This window comes from Solanum stenotomum, chromosome 12 (assembly GCF_019186545.1).
Source record: "Solanum stenotomum isolate F172 chromosome 12, ASM1918654v1, whole genome shotgun sequence".
Taxonomy (NCBI): domain Eukaryota; kingdom Viridiplantae; phylum Streptophyta; class Magnoliopsida; order Solanales; family Solanaceae; genus Solanum; species Solanum stenotomum.
The window spans coordinates 17,863,290-17,878,179 of record NC_064293.1 but is presented as its reverse complement, the minus strand read 5'-3'; the positions used below and the strand labels follow the sequence as shown (position 1 = coordinate 17,878,179).

At 36.8% G+C, this 14,890-nt stretch overlaps 1 protein-coding gene across 1 annotated transcript; it reads right to left on the bottom strand.

Moving 5' to 3' along the window:
* Positions 1-7,300: 7,300 nt before the first annotated feature.
* Positions 7,301-14,153, bottom strand: LOC125848244 (T-complex protein 1 subunit zeta 1-like). Its single transcript, XM_049528075.1, has 15 exons — positions 13,897-14,153; positions 13,762-13,825; positions 12,609-12,744; positions 12,109-12,260; positions 11,961-12,008; positions 11,502-11,594; positions 10,628-10,734; positions 10,427-10,541; positions 10,256-10,342; positions 8,984-9,188; positions 8,778-8,872; positions 8,123-8,191; positions 7,906-8,013; positions 7,717-7,835; positions 7,301-7,591 (listed from the first exon to the last, which is right to left on the bottom strand). Exons 1-15 carry the CDS (start codon positions 14,028-14,030, stop codon positions 7,516-7,518), a joined length of 1,608 nt encoding a protein of 535 aa, XP_049384032.1. The 5' UTR covers positions 14,031-14,153; the 3' UTR covers positions 7,301-7,515.
* Positions 14,154-14,890: the final 737 nt, after the last annotated feature.

Genomic DNA, 14,890 nt, shown 5'->3' with positions numbered 1-14,890 from the left:
TTTCTTAACTCAGCGGAAACCTAACTCAACAGAATAACTTCATGCAAAGCAAAGTCATAAGACAACTTAACTGATACAAATCTGGCCAACGAGGCACCTCGAGTCTCAAAATCGAATATTTACATATATAAGAGACTCAAAACTAACTGACTGACTGTCTATGAAGCCTCTATAATATTGAGATGGATGTTGGGACAGACCCCACAACATCCTACTAGGACAAAACTAAGAACCCAAAATAACTGAGTCCTCCGGAAAGCAAGGAGGCTCACCACTGACTCTGGAGTGCTCAGCTGGATCAACGACGTGCAGGATGCTGATCCGGGGTACCTGTATCTGCATCATAATAAGATGCAGACCAACTGGCATCAGTACATGGAATGTACGAGTATGCGAACTAGAAAACTAAGCAACATAGGCTAGAAGTAAATCTGGAAGAAACTGAATAGTTTACCTGGCTCAACTCAACTCAACCTGACTGACTCTTTCAATATAAGGCAATTTAAAACAAGTGCGATATAAAGAAGACTGTTTAAAACATGCTATAAACTCTGTGTGTATACAAAGATACAATAAGCCTGAAATGTATATAGAAATACAATGAACTGATGTATATAAAAATACAATAACTTTTGTGTATGAAAATACAATAACTGTTGTGGGAGTTTCTCTAACCGACAACCATCACATGAGAGCTATAGTGATGATACAGCGATCGACCTCACGCTGCCAGAGCATCTTATACCCGGCCAAAGGTATAAGACCTGAACTGCCTAATGGATCCACTAGTCTAATCTGAAAAGGATTCATCTAAAAAGTATGAATTTTTTCTACCCATGGTGGCTAACATGGTTCTATGGGGGTTGTGGGTTCTTTGAACGCTCCCCCAATTCGGTGCTCGATACTACTCCCAAAAATGTATTGGCTCTTATGTCTTTAAAACATATTTCTTCCTGCTGATATGAGATAATTACTCAAAAACTAGCCCGAAGGCTCCTTTGGAAATCTCAGTTTCCAACCTTGTTTAAATGTAGAAACATTTCTTTAAAACTTCTTTGGAAATACATAGTTCCCTAATAACTTTGAGAAATGACTCAACTTGGAACTCTTGACTCTTTAATCTTTACTTGACTTGCAACTTGAGCCTTAGAATGAAGTGAAAATGTTCAATAAAGACTCTTGAACAACTTTGAAAACTTACTTGAACTAACTTCTTATCTTTGCTTGACTTGACTCTAACTTCTCTTTAACTTGATACTAACTTGCCTTGAATCACTATGGATTCAAGGTGATCACACGTATTTAGATGAGTTCGGGATGTTTAGAAACACTTTGGGGTGTTGGGAACAACTAGGGAACATAGGTATAACACCTAGGAACATGCATAAGAAAGCACGAAAAGAATAGGAAAACTTGGCGCTCTGAGAGGCGCGGAGCGCCAGACCATAAACTTCAGAGAGGGATTGCTAGCGTACTGAGAGGCGCGCCGCCCCAAGGGGAAAACCACAGAGCCCCTTTTGGGGGGCGCTGGTAGGCGCGACGCGCCGACCCCTTGCCCAGAAAACTCGACTTTTCTCCCCTTTTTCTTCAACTCTAAACCATCCTTACTTCAATGGATTTAACCCCAAACACTAGGGATCATCAATCTCTCAACATACAATAGATTACAACTCAAATGCACAATCCAATCATGTCCCACAACCAACAATAACTTCAATAACACAACTAACAACATCAACAACAACAATTCCAATCTTTTCTCAAACCAATCTTTTCTCAAATCATAAAATGAGCTTGGCGTGTGGGGGAAAGGATCAACCCACACAAAGAACTCACATACCTTGATAGGGATCACCCCGACGATTTCCACGACGGAACCTTGACGGAACTAGTTGATCTCCTCTTTCTTCTCTTCTTCTTCCGCTTCTTCTCTTCTTCTTCTCAAGCCCTAGCTTTTACTCTTTTAAAATGGGACAAAATGATCCAAAGATCAGCCCTATACAACAATATAATCCCAAAAGAATTGGCTAGGGAAAAGACCAAAATGCCCTTAAAATTTTCGGACGGATTCCCTGCCAACTGCCCAACTTTCAATGGCCATAACTCGCTCATACGAACTCGGAATCAAGCAAACTCAGTGGCGTTGGAAAGATCATTCCACAAGCTTCACAACCATAACTGGAACTACTCCTAACTCATCCTGAGCTTGGAGTTACGACTGCTCAAAGTTGGCCAAAAACTCACTGATTTCCACAACCAAATTTCCAGATTTTAAATTTTTCCAAAAATGACTATTTCCAAATTTCAAGCTTTTCCATAGTTATTTCAAATTGCCGGATGTTACAGGGGCCTCGGGGCACAATGGTGCCTCGAAACGAGGGTGGGGAGGTACTCGAGGCACGGTGGGGAGGGACTCGGNACTATTTCCAAATTTCAAGCTTTTCCATAGTTATTTCAAATTGCTGGATGTTACAGGGGGCCTCGGGGCACGATGGTGCCTCGAAGCGGGGGTGGAGAGGGACTCGAGGCACCGTCATGCCTCGAGGCGAAGATGGAGAAGGACTCGGGGCACGACTGTGACTCGAGGTGGTGGGGAAAAGGGCCTCGGTGCACGACGGTGCCTCGAGGCGGGGTAGAAGGGGGCCTCGGGGCACGACGGTGCCTTGAGGCGGGATTGGGGAGGGCCTCAGGACACGATGGTGCCTCAAGGCGGGGGTGGGTATTATATATTAAGAACTTGGGGAACAGAGATTTATTGCCCGGTACTTCACTACCATCAAACAATATATTATCCGATCTTGGGTTAATTTCCTAATTCTTTCACTTTCAGAGAGCTAATCAAGTAGCAATTTCTATATTCAGTAGAAGTTTATTTGATGTTTTGTTCTTTAATTAGAAAGAGTGCACTATCCCATTTTACAAGCTTTTCTGTAAATAGTGAATTCATCTGTTGAAATTTGTGATGTCCGTATGAAATCAAGGCCTTTCCTCATATTATCCAACAGAAACTTGTAATTTTTTCAGGATAGTTTGTTTTATATTTTGTGAACCATATGTCTGGATAATGCAATTCATTTGCACAAATTCTGCTTTAGAATACAGTGAACCCATCTATGCATGTCAGTACCCCTGTGACTAATAGTCGACAGAAACTTTTATAGGGATTCCATAGTAGCGCAAGAGCTGTTCAGATGTACCCTATGATGTTTTATCAATTTGATTTTGGTTGAAGTATGCCTCTTGGCAGGTATCTCATAGGCAGAAACCAGGAAATAAGGTTTATACATTGGATTGGTACTTTGGTAATCAATGACAGAGCCATATTGACGGTGGTCATTTGAACATCCTTTGTCGGAGAATTATACGTGTCTGTAAAAATTTATATATATATAAGTCAAAAAATACTTTTATGCATATTTATTAGAATCTTGAACACCTTTTGTGAAATTTCAGGCTTCGTCATTATTACTAGTTGCTAGTTGGGAGTTGAGACTGCATATCTGATTAGAATGGTGTATAAGGTCCTAATAAAGAAAGGGAATGTATGTTCTGTTTATTAGAAATAGGTTCTTGATTAAAAATCTTTTCTTTCTGATCTGTTATAGTGAACTGTAATTGAGTTAGAATGTGTTCCACTTCCCCCAGCTCTTTTATTGGAACAATGTCTTTTTTCCTTTTTAGGTGGTAGGAGTGTCAAAAGTCAAAAGTAATTTAGTTGCAGAAGGAGTCCGGCTTGTCAAGAACTTAAATGGTAGTCTCATATCTTATATCCTTGTTGAATTGTTTACTTTTTGACATCATTTGCACATTGATCCTCTTATGGAAATTGAACTCAATGTTTGTGTCTTGGGGAACGAGGGTTGGGTGCCTCGGGTCACGACGGAGCCTCGGGGCGGGTGCCTTGAGGCGGGGGGTGGGCCTTAAGTCCAGCTCAATTTCCTTACAGGTTTGTGACTGCTAGTTGGATTTATCTCCTATGATTGAACTCGAATCGCTTTCTAATCTGTCTTTGCCGTTTAAATTATTGATTATCGATCTTGGTTATAACAGGATCTTCAAAAATGTAAAAGATGTTTAATCCCCACAAATTCACAACCTTGCTTTTAGTTAATATTAGAGTTGTCTTATCAATTATAAGTGTAATTGTGAAACCAATATTTGATGCATTTCCTCTATAACGAGGCTATATGAAAGTTTACAATTCTCTTATAATGGCAAAATAAAAATCTCTATGGTGTAGTAAGATATCATCATTTGTCAGCTTAGATCAGATGCTTATACGTGGAAATTGTTAACGTTGGTTAGAGACTTGACATGTTGCAGACCTATGTAGTGATTCTTTCTGATTGAACTGTTGTTTATGTTTGCAGTTGGTGGCAACATTCGAAAAACCATGCCTACGTGCAGCAAGATGCTCATGAGTTCTTCATTTAAATGCTGGACAGGATCCATGACAAAGAGGGGAAAGCACGTTTGGCAATCAAAGGTATATTTTGATAAGAATGGTTTTTATACTTCTTGTCTCATGTAGGACATGGTCTGGGCTCTGTTGCTTTGATAATGCATATCGTTCATCTCTTTCTGTTTGAAATGCAATACAGTGAGTAAATATAGTACAAATCTTGTCATGTACATGCTTGATTTTCGATTTAAAAATTTTTGCCCGTACTTCTATTTGGGATCAATTTCATTGATGAGAAACTGGGTGATTCATGTATTAAGACCTTGAGAACTTGAGAGTTTTGTGGCTTCCTCTTAGATCAAGGAGGATCATATATGATGTTGACAAGTTTTGCTGGTTTACTCCTAAATGTTGGTAAGCTCCGTATAACTTACATAAATTTCATAGTGTAAGACTTAAATTATATTTTATCCCTACTCTTTTATATTTTACAAAAATCCCCTAAAATATCAGTCATCCTGATACATGATTGGTTGTCCGGATACATAGTTGGCTTTCCGGATACATTAATGTTGCCCTACAATAAGTGTCGGAAAATCTAATTAAATCTCATAAATTACGCTTACGTTTCATTTTACTATCAATTAGACAGATTTAATATATGTATTAATGTGCTTCATATTTATTGTATCAGATACATAGCTGCAAGATCTTCACATTTTGCCTCAAACTAAACAATTTTTTGATAATAACATTTTTGTATCACCATTTATGAATTTGATACATACTTGTGTGGCACTTGAATGCATCATATATATATTCAAATGCATTGTTGTGTGACAAGATCGCTATTATGTAGTCATGACACGTTGTTATGTATCAATTTGTTAATCACTTTATTAAATGTCTATCTATAATAGAAAAAGACAGTATTGATGGATTCAGATACAATTTTTTTACCACACATAGTTAGCTATGAAAATAGTAAGGTTTATGTATCACGCATATGATTTGGTAGTGTGTACGGATACACATCCTTCTAAATTTAAATAAGGTAGAAGATATGGTCACACCTAGATACATAATAAATGATACATTTGGTAGAAGTATTGTATCAAGTATCAAAACTAATTAAAGTTATGTATCAAAACTAATATTTGAACATGATATACTATGCATGATAAAATTGTAATGTATTGTAGTGTTGAAACAAAGGCTTATACATTAAGTAAGAAACAAAATTAACTTAATACAATAAAAATCTAGTTAATGTATCGAACTTTTTTCGGCTTTTGAGCCTTTTTTTCCACCGTCAATTTAGAAGTCGAAGATGCTTCCTTCTTCAAGTTAATGGGTAAACCCAATATTGAAATATTGACTTTTATCCATATGTTGAAGATGAAAAACTAAAAAAAAAAAAGTTGAAAACTGAAGTTATGGAAAGAGATCTACCTCTTGAATAACTTGAAATAATTAATTAGAAAGAGAAGATTTAAAATTCAAAAATGGATTAATGAGGGTAATTGTTGGAGTGAAAAAAGGAGCAAAAAATCATGGGAATCAAAAGTTGGAGAAGACGAAAAGAATGGGAGAGATTTATGGAGTGAAATCAGGAAGTGATAAACATGAGTTTGAGGAGTGGGAGTTATGTATCCGGTAGTTTTGTGTTACACTCAAAAATAAGGGATTTTGGAAAATTTTAGAACTGATAGGGAGGGAATGATAGAAATTATGGAAAAATAAGATGTGTATATAGGTAATTTTTCCAAATAAGAATATATGATATAGAGCAACTTTCACATATAGCAAACACAAAATTCATATTTGTATGTTATAGCAAAGTTTGCATAATTGCACTCCATAGCAAACATATATATATATATATCTAATTCGCTATACATATACAAAAAAAACAGTTGTATAATTCACTATACATATACAAAAGAAAACAGTTATATACAAAAGATCAATTGTATAATTTGTGTATGTATAAAATGAGAAAGAGAGAAAGGCAAAAGAAAACTGGGCAGGGAAATATTTGTATTGTATAATTATAAGTGTATAGGACGAAGATATATGTATTTGCATGTGTATATACAATTTTCCCTCGCTTTATACAAACAGAAGCGCAATTTATACATTTCGTTTTTGTTTGTATAAGTGAGAGAGGCAAGGGTGGCGAGCGAGATCTAGGAGAGGGGAATGAAAATATACGTATATATACAATTTCCTCTTGCTTTATACAAACACAAACGCATTTTATACATTTGTGTTTGTATAAAAGCTAGAGAGGCGAGCGAGACTGCCACCAAACGAGAGTGGCGAGCGAGACTGCCACCAAACGAGAGTGGCGAAAATAGCAATAGTTTGCTATAGAGTACAATTAAATAAAAGTATATTTATAACATTTAATTTGAATTAATAGTTTGCTATTATGTACAATTATCCCTATGATTTAAGCTAAAACGGTTGGCCTTAATGAGCCTCTAGTTCTTGGCCCACATTAGCTAGCATTGTCCATTTACGAACAACAAATTCATTTTTTAACGGCCATGGAAATGGAATTCACCACATTTGGCTTGTTTCCTCCACTCCTTGTGTTGTGATGGGTTCTTTCATGTGAAAGCAATGGAACTAGTCAGGGCTAGGCTAAACCATGATGATGTGATGTACAACTAGGCTTCACTTCTCCTTCGCCATCAAAGTCTCATTCCGATTCTTATCTAACGAAAGAGAAGTGAAGCTTTGCATAAAGCCAAAGGTCGCAACCAAATCTAAAAACAATCAATTTCATGACTCACAAAATCCAGATTTTAATTGTCTATTTAGATTTTGGTTGATAGAATATATAACTCGAAAAAGTAATACTTAAAGTTACACAAACTAAAGTTGAAAAATAGAAAACCAAACCATATCGAATTTTATTTCAATATGACATTGGAAAATTAGAAAAACTGGAAAACCAAAAAATACATAAGGAAAATCTTTCAGAACAATACCAAACTGACCGATGAACACACCCTACTCTCCACGCCTATTTCATCTATCTCCACCTACGTTTTTTCCATCATTTTCTCTAATTCCGAAAGTGAAGTATTTTCAGACAGGAAAAACTAAGTCGGTTTCCTCATGTTTCGTCCAGCACGAATTACTTCATCAACAAGTAACAGCTGAGATGCTATAACAGGCCTGCAAAGAAGAAACAGAAGAAGAGAAATCAAACTCCCGGAAATGATGCAATTTAAACATACATAAAACACACACATGCACATACAGCACAGCAAACAGAAAATGAATGAAAAGTTCCCACATACCCAGAATTAACAATCTGACGCTTCACGGAATAATTATCAAATATCCCCTCCATTTGTGGATCTACAGGCTCTCCAGTATGTTGATTTAGTCCGACAACATTTCCTTTGTCATGCTCTCCCTGAAAATAGTTGAGATGTTACAAAGACTGATTTAAAGTACCCGTTGTTGCATGCACAAAAGATAGGTACCGTTAGAGCAATGATCACATCTTGAGTATCAAGGCCAGAGTTCTCAGCAAGTGTCTTTGGTATAACAAGGAGGGCATTAGCAAAAGCTTCCACTCCAAGTTGGGCACGCTGTAAATATATTGTCGAGACAAACATATAGAGAGTGAGAAGACAGATACGGTACTTGAAGATATTTAACAGATGGAAGTAGAGGATAGTGATAAATCCATATACACACCCCCTTGACAGTCTTTTTCACTTCGTTAATAAGGTGTTGTCGAGCCGCAACTTCAAAGGCGCCAGCACCCTGAAAGCCAGCATTCAAGACTACAACTTAGGAACAGGAAATTCATGGCCTCGTTCTTACATAATACAAATGTAAATTGTGATTCAACACTTGAAAGAGTGAGAAAGCTTAAATTCCATAATCAGATGTAGCATGCAAATTAAATTCAGTAACTTGTAACACATCTAGTTTTGGAGTCAAGAGTTGGTTGATAGTTGAAGCTGTAACCTCCATTAATCAGAGGGAAAAATTGGGTTATGAAGTCAATAAAGCGTTCCCTTCCTGTACATCATTTTTTGTAAATGTTAAACATAAGACACTAACAATTCCTTAGCCCCAACAGAGAAGATACCAAATAATGCACAGAATTATAATGATATCTAGCAATATCCTCACATAAACTAGACTGTGTTCCTATGCATACAGACTTTTTTTCATAACCGAGAAGTCCCTGAGCACCAGTGGCAAACGATTTGAAACTCATGTAAAGTTCCCACATACCCAAAACAAACATCATGTAAAGGAGCTTCCATGTGGAAGCACACAGATAAATCTTGTTGATCAAATAACAAAACTATTGTTTTATATTGGCAAAAATGTAACATACGAGTATAACTGCTTCATCTTCAATGGTATTTTTTACTGCCCTTAGTCCATCACGAACTGCATCCTTGATTTGAGCTATTGTGTGGTCATTAGGCCCTGTAAAGAAAACAGCACTGAAGGTTGAGATCGACTTCTCCAGCTCACTACAATGATAAGCAACAGGAGACCGAACAAAACAATTTGACGAACATTAAGCACCTAAAGTACCTTTGATAAGAATTGTACAAGAACGAGGATTTTTGACATTTTCTACAAAGGTATACTTCTCTTCACCAAGAACATGCTCATAGACCAGCCCAGCCCAGCCAAGGCACTCAGGAGTTAAGTCATCAACAGAGTTAACTGCCTCCCCGCCACAAGCCAAAACCAAACGTTCCATATTTCTCCTCTTTGCCCTCCGAAGTGCGACTATCTGGATCATGAAACAAGTATGATTACATAAAATGTTTAGGGAAGACAAGTCCTCAAGTTCATGTAACCCATTTAAGTCATGCAACCACCCTTTTAACTGCTCATATTGCAATCTTAGTGTTATGGGGAAAAATACTTTGGGAAAGAAGATCCAGAAGTACTAAATAGTTACAATGTCCAAACAAAATGAGAACTTTATTTTGTGAGTTGTGACAATGCATCAAAGAGAAGTGTAAAACTCTATGCTTTGTCATTAAACCAAAAGAGAAACTGTTAAAAGTAAGAGCTAAAGGTGTAAAAACTTGCATTTGCATTCAGGTACTTGACCAGTGTACTTCAGGAAACAAGAACCTTGGATAAAAGGTTACTATACATCACATTATCTTTCCTCAATATTTCTACCAACTTGAGCTCTTGCTCATGATAAAATGGAGAGACAGCTTATTGCATATGTTCTCACGGATCCTTGATTGAGTGCTACAACAACAACTACACCTTAGTCCCAAACAAGCTGGGGTCGGCAGACTTTGACTGAGTACTGAAAACAAATTATTCAAAAAGACACAGAACTTGTGTAATAAAGCAAGTTCATCCGCATATGGTCTCAAAGAAACTTTTTTGAGTGTTGTAAACAAGTGATTTGAAAAGGCACAGAGCTTATGCAATAAACCAGTTCTGAGTTCTAACTAAGAACAATAGGAGAGACAAGAAAGCTCCATCCAACTGATCCGTTGTACTAAGCAGTTTATGATGAGTTGCACAAGTTTCAAAATGTGTGTGTTGATCTTTTCATGAAGATATTTGGAGTCTTCAGGATCCATTTGAGCATTTTTATCACCATTAAGCTCCTGTCCCCCTAGCCTTTCTCTTGTATGTCTAATTAAAGAACGAAGAGAGGGGGGATTACATGGGTTCTAGGCAGTTCTCTCTATTTTACCAAGACAACCCCAAGTTGTAGGCATAATCAGACTAATTAGTTCACAAGGTGCTAACACAATGCAAAAGGTGCAAGCTTGGTTGTTGAACCATTCAGCTACTAGAAACTGAATAAAGAGAGCAACAACTTACTCCTTCCCGAGCAAGTTGATCAAGAGATGGAGGATCAATCCCCTTCTGATTGATAACAACAAAATTCTTGTCATTTCCAGCGCAGACCTGCAAAGAACCAGCAGCATTGAACATTATAATGATTTTCTTGCACTACAAGAGTAATGAGATATAACCACCTGCACAGCATACCTGGTTCTTTAGGTCAATTATCTTTTGCACCCTCTCATCAACAGAACGCCGTTCTGCAGCAACCATCGCCTCTCTCTGCACTGCATTTGAGTAGAAAAAACCTGCATTTACTTCACTGAGAAAGGAGAAGATTGATCAATGGTAAGAACTTATCAAGACCAAGCAAATCTAAGCAATGTGAATCTGGATTAACACTATTACCTCTTCTCATATTCAAGAGAGACATTAGCAGTCAAAATGTAACAGTTCTCTGCTCGCCTTTTCATGTCTGGATGTCTTGAACCATGATCAAGTACAAGGCCCTCAACCTAACAGCAGTAAGAATTAATGAGGTGACACATTAAAATTTGCATGAAGGTTTCTTTGGCACCCCCAACCCCCTGGGAAAAAGCAGGAAGGGGAAAAAAAACAATTTTTTCATTCTTCATCAGACAGCACAAAATATCATGCAGAAGTGAGGCAGGCCAAGTGCATCCCCATCTAGGCATTCTGGCATACTTGGTGAAATATACACGGCTGCATGAAATATGCATTACACCATCTCTTTCCTTAACCCACATGCTAATGTATCTTCAAGACCTCCAACATGGTCAGAATTATAGGCATCTTTCACTGTGTATGACTATCACTAGATGTTTAATTTTTCACTCTCTACCCTACGCACTGAACTACTTTCTCTTTTTCATTTTTTAAATAAGTAATCATACTTTCCTTCTATAAAACCTAGAAGGAGAAAAAATCTACAAAAGTACACCTCAGAGTGAAATATTTTCAGTAGACAGCATTCTTTATTTTACTATCGCCTAAACTTATAATGAGGTTACGTTGAACTGGTTTTCATGCATTTAAAATTTTATGTGAAAAGTAGTATCGGCTCCAGGATCGCCAATAATTTTGAAATTTGTAAAATTGTATTCTCCAGTCCAGAAGTTGACTGATCAGAATAGGATATTAATTATTCTGCTCAGTGATGTGGTCATTGTCAGTAGCTGACAACTATCTTCAATACCATTGTCATTTTATTAAAAAAATGTTAACCAAAATGTAGAAAGGCCAAGAATAGCATTCCACATACCAAACGAGTGTCTACATCGAATTTGTGACGCATGTGCATTATCTCAACCATAAAAAGATCAATAGCTTCATCAGGCTTGCGAATGCAGAGCACCTGTGGTACAAAGTTGTAAATAATGAATTTATTGCCAGATTGGGTATAAAACCCCATATACAAATTGCAAAGTATGTAATGAATGATGATGCCACAAAACAACCAATACAGTTCATCATGCATCATTTCACCAAAACAAAAAAGGTCATCACAACATTCAATCTTAGGTGTCTATGACAGGACTTGTGTCTGAATAGATCAGTGAAGAATTCTCTCCTTTCAGAGGAGACGGCTGATACATCTAACTTTCAAACACGATAAAGATCAGCATCAGCTGGTCCCTACTCCCTCCTTCCCCAGAACACCATGTCAGAAAGAGAAAAAAATGAACTAGCCAAATAAAAACTAATAAGAGTGGGTGCTCACAGAATTCGCAACAATGTCAGTCAGTTGATCAGCCAGTGACTCGTACAACTGCACCAAAACAATAAATTCGCATTAGCACCCGTAAGAAAGGAAGAACATATCAACAGCAGAATCAAAATCTTTATTATATTAATATTGCAGAAGAAACCTTTGTTCTCAATGTCGTTCTTGCAACCATCTTCAATATCTCTTTATCTGGCTCATTACCCATTACTACAGGAGTCTTAAATTTTTCAAGAAATTGTAGAGTTGCTCTTTTTGCAATTTCAAAACCATCAACTAGCACACGAGGATGCATCCCTGCAAGAAAGGAACAAGCAATGATTATTTAATTTAACCCAAAGGAGATACTTAGGCATAAGATTTCACAAGGATCGCATACTAAAAACACTGAAATAGTAAGTAAAAAAGAACGAAATTTTTCATAGCATGTTTTTCCTTTCCTGAGAGTTTCTCTTCCAATTATAGTTCTATTTATTTTTCCAAAGGAATGCTTAAACCATCATAAGCTCGAGGGCTACTTTTATGAACAAGAGCAGCACAGTTTCTTGTTTTGCTTTTCTTTTCTAGTGTCATGGATGTAGAATGCACCAAAATATAAGGCAATAAAGTTGCTTGGAAAAGTATATACATATATATGTGTCAAACCTTCATCTATGCATCGTTCAGATTGTTTCATGAGCTCCCCAATGAAAAGCACAGTAGATGTAGTACCATCCCCACTAGTATCATCTTGAGCTACAGCAGTCCTAGCAATCATTACTGCAGTTGGGTTCTGAATTTGCTGCAGTTTTTAGGTTCAAAGAAAAATAAATCAATTACCTCAGAGCAACAAGATTTATCTTCCATTTAGCCTCCACAAGGACAAAATCTGATCTTCAGATAGATATTCTTAATTTAGAAGAATTAACTAAGTCATTTGTGACATGCTCACGAGATTAAGACAAGCTTAGGTTATTAAGAAGTACATAAATTTTGTTACAAGACAGTTTCCACTTCCTTGAAAAGATCGATTCTTGTACTTGATTTCTGAAAACACAAAATAGGAACATAGACACCTTAATACCAAACTGGTTGGGGTTGGCTATACAAATCCTCTATATCCTTTTGAGCCCATTTCGCTTCAGTACTCACTACGCACTAGTTTTTCTTCTAAAACAAACTAGGAGTCCTCTAAAATTTGGAATTCCCTAAATTCCAGACTTATCCCTGCATCTACAAATGTGTAGCAAAGTTTGCAGGACACTGCCAAGTGACAAACATTAACACAGAATCTGATTCCACTAGCAACATCAACCCAACATGTTTGATAACAAAAGGCAAAATCAAAAAGCAACATACACGAAACCAGAAATAAAATAGATAAAATGGGTAGAGTTCTTATTGGGAAAAGGTACTATAGGACTAAGCCGACCACTAAAGTTGGCTAAAATGGTGAGAATTTCCGACAATCATATAAGGATACAAAAGCTCATACACTTGACCGATGCAGACTTCTAACTGTCCTCGCATGTCAGGGACTAGACATGTGGAGCTTCGAGTTAACACGGGTAACCCAACATTGAGTATCCAAACACCATAATTAAGTTAGTAGCTATACTATGTGGAAAAAATGCACCTTGGTCCTATCACTAGCTAGCAGGTAAGTAATTCTCAAGACCATATATTACAACTCATGAATTTTAAGACTTATACTCATTTTGCACCCCTAATGTATGCATCATTTTCGTCATTTTGCAGCATATACCTACATCATAAGAGGAAAATAATAGTATAACTGTTGAGCAAAGAAAGAACTGACCATCTCTTTCAACAACGTATTCCCATCCTTAGTAAGCTTAATGTCACCAGCACCACCAACAAGCCTGTCAATTGTTTGTAACATTAGAATCGAAGACTTCCAAACAAAGTATAACCATCAATTAGTAAAACTTACATCTTGATGGTTCCTTTAGGACCGAGATTAGTCTTGAGAACATCCTGTAAACCCTTGGCGGCGTTGATGTTCATGTGAAGCGCCGCAGATTTGTTGAGCACCTCTGCATTTGGATTCAGAACCTTAACAGACATCTCCGCCAAATGAAATGGAAGCTACACCAGATCCCAGATCGATAATGGAGAGTTTACAGAGAAAACGAACAAGCTTTTGAACTGAGAGGGTTTAAGGGCTTTGTGGAAGTGGAAGGGTTCTTAATAGCTAAATAACTCGACCGGGCCGGCCGGTTTAAGATTTTAAAACGGTCCGCCCGGAATTTACAAGCAAACTATAATTTACAATTAATGTTAAGGGTACTAAACGAATTGATTAGTGTAAAGAATCTTTACTCTATCGGATTATGTAGCAAACATGATAAAGTAATTTATAACCAAAGTAAAATTATAAAATGTTTTGATTGTTTAGATCAAAAATATATTTTTAGCATTGTAACATACATACATATATAGATATGAAGCAATAGCCAAGATAAAAGAATAGCACGTAAACACAAAGCAAGCGAACAAAAAGATAAAAGATAAAAAGGAGAGAAGACACATGATGACAAAAGAGGATAAAGTAGATGATTCTTTAACACCCTTCATACCAAGTTGAAATCCGAAGATAGGCATTTCAAATTTGAATTTGATGTGCGACGTATGTATATGTACATACTAAGCTCCATACAAATACATTTTCTTTATAGAAATCGATTGATATATTTGTTTAAACAATTCTTTTTTGTGAACAAATACTTATGACAAAAATTATAATGGCAAAATTGACTCAAGTTAAATATGGACTTTAGCCAATGAAGCTTTAATTGGATAGTCAGAATTGTTTATGAATATTAACTTTCACCAATATAATGTGTGTTTTTCAAGTTCACTCTTAGGAATTAATTTTGTGATAATTCAGTTCAATTACATTTGGTTCCGGTTTATACATAATGGGT